The sequence below is a fragment of the Galeopterus variegatus genome, unplaced genomic scaffold (genome assembly GCF_000696425.1).
Source record: "Galeopterus variegatus unplaced genomic scaffold, G_variegatus-3.0.2 Scaffold4091, whole genome shotgun sequence".
NCBI classification, from domain to species: Eukaryota; Metazoa; Chordata; class Mammalia; order Dermoptera; family Cynocephalidae; genus Galeopterus; species Galeopterus variegatus.
Genome location: NW_007730202.1, coordinates 24774 through 32641, shown reverse-complemented (window position 1 = coordinate 32641; position 7868 = coordinate 24774). Strand labels below are relative to the sequence as shown.

Here is a 7868-nt window from a genome sequence, read left to right as displayed (position 1 = left end):
GGAAAAAAAAAAAAAAAAAAAAAAAAAAAAAAAAAAAAAAAAAAAAATCAGTAGCTTTGATAATGAATGTGGATTACTAATTGTAAAGATAAACTTTTACTTGTCTGGTAAGCATTCTGAAATATCTTTGAAAATAGAAGCAATGTATGCAGGAGACAAAATTAATGAAGTTGCGTCCTCTCCTTTTATATAAATTGCAATGATTATAATATATTTAGAGATTCTCCAAAGAACTCTAAAAGGTTAGTGAGCATTGGCTTGATTTCTTTAGGAATAAGGGGAGCAAAATTCTCTGTGTAAGTTAGGTGCTTGCTCACATTAAGCAAATTAACTCTCATTGGAAATAGAGGAACTATTGAAATCCTGGGAAAGACCAACTTAACCTGATTAAAAGTAAAGACTCTTTTGCCTTTCCTCAGTGAAAGTATTAAAAACTATTTTAAAATGTTGATAATCATTAGCAGCCATCTCTAGAAAGTCTGTGGTAAAAGATCATAGGCCTCAGTTGCCTCATCTTTCCTATTTCAGAGAAAATTCTAAGCTCCTGTGAGTTAGGAAAGTACACTGTGAGAGTCCCGTAGATGGCAGTGTTTGCTTTACTCTGAAAATGTTTTCACAGGTCATCATCAAGAATATGGGCTGGAATCTTGTTGGTCCTGTTGTTCGATGGCTTTTATCAAATAAAGAAGATGATAAAAGAAAAGATTATTTTTTGATGCTTGATTTATTGGTAAAGGTAAGTTAACAAAACTAGGTTCTCTTTGTCATAAAATGCAGCAGTATTTTATAATTCCTTTTAATGTTTAATGCTTATTGCTTGGTAGGAAAGTTTTTAGTTCATGAAAATACATACATACAGAAATCATTGGAGAAAAGGCCCAGTATTGTTGATTGGATGGGCAATGAATCCCATTTCAGCATTTCTCAAATTTTCTGGTGTATATAAGAATTATCTAACCTCATGTCAGACCCACTGATTCAGAATCTCCAGGGAGATTCTGGGAAGCTCTGTTTAAACAAGTAGCCTTATTGTATAGATGTGGAATTTAAAGTTTAGAGAGGTAGTTCAAGGCTACACCGATCTTTTGGCTACTTTGGAACTAGAATCAAATCTCAGTGTTCTTTCCTCTATGGTATGTTTCCTAAAAATATAAAAAAACCTGGAATGCAAGTGATCACAACAGAAGTAGGAATAGGAAGTAGGATAAAGATCAGTTGTGACTGACAACCTTAGAATGAGGTTAGGAGTTAAAAGTTAATATGTGATGACTAAGAAAGATAAATTCTGAGAAAAAGGACATTATAAGAAACTATTTGGAGATGAGTAGAAATACAAGTATACGCAAGTATATGTAAGTATATACAAATACAAGTATACACAAATTTCTTGGAAAGAAAGAACTCCATCTAGATATGAGTTGTTTTTTATGATGGCTTTTAAAAAACCCAGGCAAGTGAGGTAATAAGACAGGGCCAATCAGAAAGGAGTGCAAAGTTTTATCTGTTCAGGAAGGGACGGCGGACTAATCTAAATACCCTAGCAGCGTGAGATAGAAAGCTCCCACCTGCTGGAAGCCCTGGAAATCTATTAAGATGGCCTTCAGAGTAGACAGATGAAGCTCAAAAGAACCTGAGCTCTGGCGATCAGGTTCTTCCTTTCCCTTATTCTCTAATTTTTCCTTTAGCCAGGAACTTAAGTCTCTAAAATGTAGTTGTCCATTAAAAGACCCTTTGACTTCTTGCTTCTTTTTAGTTTTATAGTGATTTGACCATCACAGATTCTATGTTTTGTTAGTGCATAATTTTTCTAAACAGTTGATGAGGTGTTTTACTGTTAAGCAAGAATAATTATATTTTCTCAGTATATGCCATTTTAAAAATAGTAATCATGTGGCTTTAAATACAACTTGTATTAAACAGGTTCAATTGTGAATATTTTTATAGTTATGTAATCCAAAGGAATTATTGCTGGGTTTGCTTGAACTGATTGAAGAGCCCTCTGGAAAACAGATATCCCAAATTATTCTTCTTTTACTTCAGCCATTGCGAACAGGTAATGAACATTTTGATATCAAGGTATTTCTTATTTTATCTGTAAGTGCCTTGATGTTTATCCCAAAATGTCAACACTACACCAAAGTAAAGTTTATGACTAATGATCAAGTAGTCTGCTTAAACTAGTAATAGCAATGCCAATTTGAATCCCACTGCTCATAGAAAGATGACAGTACATGGCATAGAGTGGGTATCTGGTAAATATTTTGCCGAGTGTCATACTATTTTTCGTGTGCTATCTTGTAACCTATAGCTTTTTGCCTAATCTTCCTACCTGCAGCTTAAATCTTGAATTTTCTGCCTGAACATATTTAAAGGATTACCTCTGTGGTGTCTGAGTACTCAGTTTAATAACATTGTGGTATTCCTGTATCTTGATTAACAAGAGTATGAGGCAGGGCATTGCTCAGCCTCTGCATTTGGGAGAATAGCAAAGGTACTGCTGAAGAATGAAACTAGGAATATAGGAATGATAAGACACCCTGCTTAGTGCAGTAACAGTATCAGTGAATAATGGCAACCAAGACAAATGGTATTTATCCATGGGAAGAGGATATTTTTCATCTTAGGAAATGCATGTATCTGAGAGTCTTATAGAAAGAGTCAGAAGTTAGAGTAAATTTGTTTTAAATATGAATGTTTACCAGCTTTGTGCCACTTGAAATATTCAAAGTGTACTAGAAAAAAATCTGATAATACTACCTCTCATTTGTACAGTGCTTTATAGTTTACAAGACATTCTTGTATTTTGTGCTTATAACAACTAAAAAATATGGAAAGAATGTTTCTGTCTTAAGTATGTAGCCTGTTATAAACATATCTAAACAAGATTTCATGACGTCTACTGAAAAATGCCACAATTTCAAGATGCTATGTTATTTTTTTGCCTCACTAAGAAGGAAAAAACATTGCCAATTAAGTTATGCTATGTCATCCTGATTTCAGAGTTGTTAAAATGTGTGTGTGTGTGTCAGGGGAGGGAGGTGTCTTATAATTCTACATTTATTTAATTTGTTAGCCCCTGTTTAACATGCTTGATGAGGCTACCTTAAATAACAACTTGGTCTCTGTTTTGTTTTAGTGATTCAGAAACTTCATAACAAGGCATATTCAGTTGGATTAGCATTGTCTACCCTTTGGAGTAGGGTATCTCTTCTTCCAGTTCCATACTCAAAAGAACAAATAGAAACAGATGACTATGGCCTTTGTCAATGTTGCAAGGCCTTAATAGAGTTTACGAAGCCTTTTGTGGAAGAAGTCATTGATAACAAAGAAACCTCACTGGAAAATGAAAATGAAAAGCTAAAGGATGAATTACTGAAATTGTAAGTATATATATATATTTGTTTTGCATCTGAAATAATAGTAAGTACACCTAATTTAATATGCTATAATCTAAAATTTTATACTGTTGTATTTCAAGTATTGCATATTGGCATGCAGATTGTACGTTTATTAACTAAGCAATATGTATTTTCGTAGAACACAGGTACACAAGAAGATGGAAAATAAAATAGCAATAATTTACTATCCCAAAGTAAATACTATTTTAATACCATCCAGACTTTTTTCTGCTTATGTGCTCATAAATAAAAAAAAGTATACATGTGTATACATTTTCAAAGATTATGTATTATATATACTCTTTTGTAATCTACTTTTTTTCTCTTAACCAGTGTATTATGAATATTTTTCCATTGGCTTAATAGTATTCCATGGTATGGACTAAGCATAATGTATGTAACCTGTGCCAGGTAGTTCCACATTTAGATTGTTTCCAATCTTTCATTTTTATATAACAACTCCAACTTTCTTTGTTTTTCTGTTAAGTCTGTGATAAATATCCTTGTAACTTAATGTTTGCATACTTCTTTAAATATTTACTGAAAATTTCTAGAAGTGGAATTTCTGTGCCCCCCCCCAAAAAAAATCTCATTTTTAAGGGTCATGATAAATATTGTCAGAGTATTTCTAGAAATAGGTAAGTTTTCACTTTAAAAGCAATTTGGATTTATGCATCAAGAGTTTTTTTAAATGCGTTGTTATTTTGTATTAGGGAAATAATCTGAAATATAAAAGAAGTTGTACTTGAGGTTGATCGTCATGAATTTCAAAAGAGAGCAGTCAGCGTGTCTGTGTGGTTTTCTTCAGCCATGTTCAGCTGCACCAATGCAGGGATAGTATAGGAGGAAAGTTAGATTTAATTAGGTTGGGGTTTGGAGAACTGGGTGAGTTGTATAAAGCAAGAGAGGGTAAGGAACTGAGGATGTACGCAAGAGAGTGACTTTAATGATGGGCAGTGGAATTTAAGCTGGGTAAGAAGGGAAGTTAGGACATACTCAGTGTGAGAGAAAGTGAAAAGATGATGGGATCACTAGGTTGTAGATCTTGGGGTGGTTGACAAATTGTTGGAGTTATGTTTCCAAGAGGAGAGAGCTGGAAAAATAGAAGGTTAGAAAACAGGATCCTTGAAATAAGTATTATGGAGAGGTTACAGTTATTAATAATGTCTGGGGTATGACCGTGGGAGTATATATTCTAAAGGAGAGGGTAGAGGCAAAGATCTTTAGATCCTGGATTAGAGAAAATGAAGCATGTGATATTTCAGTGTATTAGATGATCTTTGATTGTACATTTAAATCACACACAGTTATGATAAGAGTAATGTTGGAAAGCCAATTAATGGAGTGACTTTGAGGTTTAATGACTGCGACAAGGAGGGGTAGGGGTGGTAAAGTCATGAGACATGAGTTTCAGAGCTGAGGGATTTTAAAGAGGAGGAGAGGGAATGGTCTAGAAGCAGCAAGGAGAACAAGTATACTTCCAGGCTCAGTGGTACAATGTGTATGCATGAAAAAAATAGTGACCCTTTGAGAGGGTTACAGAGAAAACTGTTGTTTTCATAGGAGAACCAGATTTCATTTAGAGCAAGAGGTAAGAGACCATATAGAGAAGAATGGATTTTGCTGATGACTGTGAGTTCCAGAGGCAGTGATTGAAGGGTTTCTGAAATTTGCGGAGCAGGAGAAGGGGTGAGAAAAGACAATGCCAGAACTTTATGGGAACTAAATTCTGAGGATGAGAGGTGACTTGGTGACTGATATAAATAGGGATACATAGTATAATAAGGTTAATGCTGATGGTCAAGATAGTAGTGAAGAGAGTAGTGAGTGATGAAGAGGAAGGGGAGGTGAAGGATTTTCCCAGGAGCACACAAAAGTCTGGGGCCTGCTCGTTGTTGCCAATGTTAGAGTACAGTATCATCTTCTAGATGCAGTATAAACACCACCGTATATGGTAAGTGTACTCTATTTTGAGATGATGGCTATGAAAGCTGGACACTATTAAAGGGTGTTAAACCTGGGAGCGAGTAATCAAGTTGTGTTTTGAATTCATCATTTTGATGGAAGGTGAATTCAGGTAGATAAGATTGGTTAGTCATCTGTTGGGAGTTAAGTGAGCAATGACGGGAACAGGAGAGGGCAGATTTGAGAACTTTATAGTAATTAATTGGCAAAACTTGGTCATTGATTGGATTTAGAGTAGTAAAAGGTATGGGTCATGGATAAGGTTTTTTTGCTCGAGTAACTGGGCAGATGAAGTTGCCAATAATTGAGATTGAGTATACAGAAAAAGGAGCACAGGGTCTTGTTAAAAAATGGGTTAAAAAAATGTGTTATGGAAATTTAAAAACATTCAGATAAGTAGAAAGAACAATATAACACACCCCCATGTACTCATCACCCAGCTTCAACAATTATCGGCATTTTGCCAATATTGTTTCATCTGTCCTCCCTGGTTTCTTGCTGTAGTATTTTATAGCAAGTCCTAGATGTAGTTCACCCATAAATATTTCAGTATGCTTCTCTAATGATAAGGACTTTTTAAAAAACATAACCACAATGCCATTATAACACCCAACAAGATTAATAATAATTTCTTGATATATAATACCCAGAGAGAACAAGTATTTAAGGAGGAATTTTTTATTAAGAGTAGGTGAGATCACCTAAAGAGGTAGATCAGAGTGAGAAGAGAAAAGGGCTCAAGGCTGAATCCTAAAGAGTACCAGCACTTAAGATGAGCTCACCAAAGACACTAAGAAAGAAAAGTCAGAGAGGTGGTAGAAATATCACAAAAACTGTGCAGTAGAGTTTCAGGAAGAAAGAAGTGATCAATTCTGTTAAATGCAGCAGAGAGAGCCTATAAGGTAAGAGTTCATTGGTTTTAGGAAGAAAGATGGCATTGATAATCTTAGCAAGAATAGTTTGAGTGCATTGTTGGAGACAAAAATCAGGATGGAGTGGATAAAAGAATGAATGAAAAATGAGAGAAAAAAGATGACGAGTGTAAGCTGTTCTTTACAAGAGTTTGGATGAGTAAGAAAGGAGAGAGGCAATAACTAGAAGCCCTGGGCTAAGGGTAGGGACGTATTGGGAGAGATGGGAGGGTTGAGCATGTTTATCAGTTGATGGGGTGCAAACCATTAGAGGGGAAAAGAGAAGTGTTTATGGGATAACTGAAATAATGTGGCTCAAAAGCAGACAGCTGGGCATAGGATCAGGGACATAAGAGGAATCTTGGAGAGGAGGAGGTAAGAATGGGTATGCATGTTGAGAAATTTGTAGCAGGAATGGGATATTATAATTGAGGGGAATCAAACCCACTGACCTCAAGATTTCTGGATGAGGGAGAGATAATCTCTTAAGATCTCACAGTAGGAGGTGAAGGTAGAAATGTGAATTGAGTAAAGGGTCAGGAAACCGGTAAAGATTTGGAATACTGAGGGGAAAGGAAAGAGATGGTGGAAGACCATGAAAGTGTTAGTAGAGTTGAGCACTTGACTGTGGTTGGAGACCACAGCTGTGGTGATAACAGTCTGTGTTTTTGTGCACTTTTCTCCCATAGTAGTCAACTGCCTGGGTGTAGAAGTACAGAGGTGGATTGTAGTTATTTTTCTGAGGCTGACATTAGTGGTAGCCAAAGGAAGTATAGGGTACAAGTAGTTCAAATGATCAATAATGTGTGGTCCAGGTTGGATGGGGAAAGAAGGGGAAGAAGTACAGAGGTGGATTGTAGTTATTTTTCTGAGGCTGACATTAGTGGTAGCCAAAGGAAATATAGGGTACAAGTAGTTCAAATGATCAATAATGTGTGGTCCAGGTTGGATGGGGAAAGAAGGGGAGTTAGGAGGAGATGGATAGTTTAAAATGAAGGGATCACAGGAATGGAGAAGTTAGAGGTATAAAAGCAGATTGGTAGGAAAGATAATACAAGAGGTTGTGGTCAGAAAATGGGATATTGGAGTTTAAAGTATCTAATATGGAATGCTTCCAAATGTTGACAGAGATCCAGGATGGGATTAGGTGCTGAAATGGTTTAGAAGTAAAGATCACTAGAATTTAGAAATCAAGATCCATGAGGCTGGCCTGTTGAACATTCAGATTTCCCAGGATCATAGCAGGAGTTAGGTAGAGAAAAACATTGTGAGCAGGTGCCAAAGTCTTGAGTGAATGTGAGGAAATAACCAGGAAGTCAGCATGTGAAAGAAAAAAGAACAGTATGGCATCTGCCTCAGAGGACAGTGTGCTTTAGCTGAAGAGCACAGAGAGAGCCAAGATAATACTGAGCCTCTATCCATACCACCTTGCCCCACTGCTGTCTTCCTGGCCCTGTGATATAAAAGATATGAAAGAATGAGCAGCTCCTGCCAGATAGCAGACAGGTTTAGAGCAAGCATCCTAGGAAGAGCTTGAGGATGTAGGAGAGTGCTCCTAACCTCACAGAAGAAGGAGCATTACAAGTTGAAAGAG

At 36.2% G+C, this 7868-nt stretch overlaps 1 protein-coding gene across 1 annotated transcript in view; it reads left to right on the top strand.

Annotated features, from left to right (window-relative positions):
- The window catches only part of GLMN (glomulin, FKBP associated protein), a gene marked incomplete at its 3' end in the record, with an annotated part of 28345 nt that overhangs the window by 4505 nt on the left and 15972 nt on the right, over positions 1–7868 (top strand). The window contains exons 3-6 of the mRNA XM_008586733.1: positions 620–736; positions 1945–2053; positions 3137–3356; positions 3402–3420. Coding sequence (XP_008584955.1) covers positions 620–736; positions 1945–2053; positions 3137–3356; positions 3402–3420 — 465 coding nt within the window. The remainder of the gene's footprint in view (positions 1–619; positions 737–1944; positions 2054–3136; positions 3357–3401; positions 3421–7868) is intronic.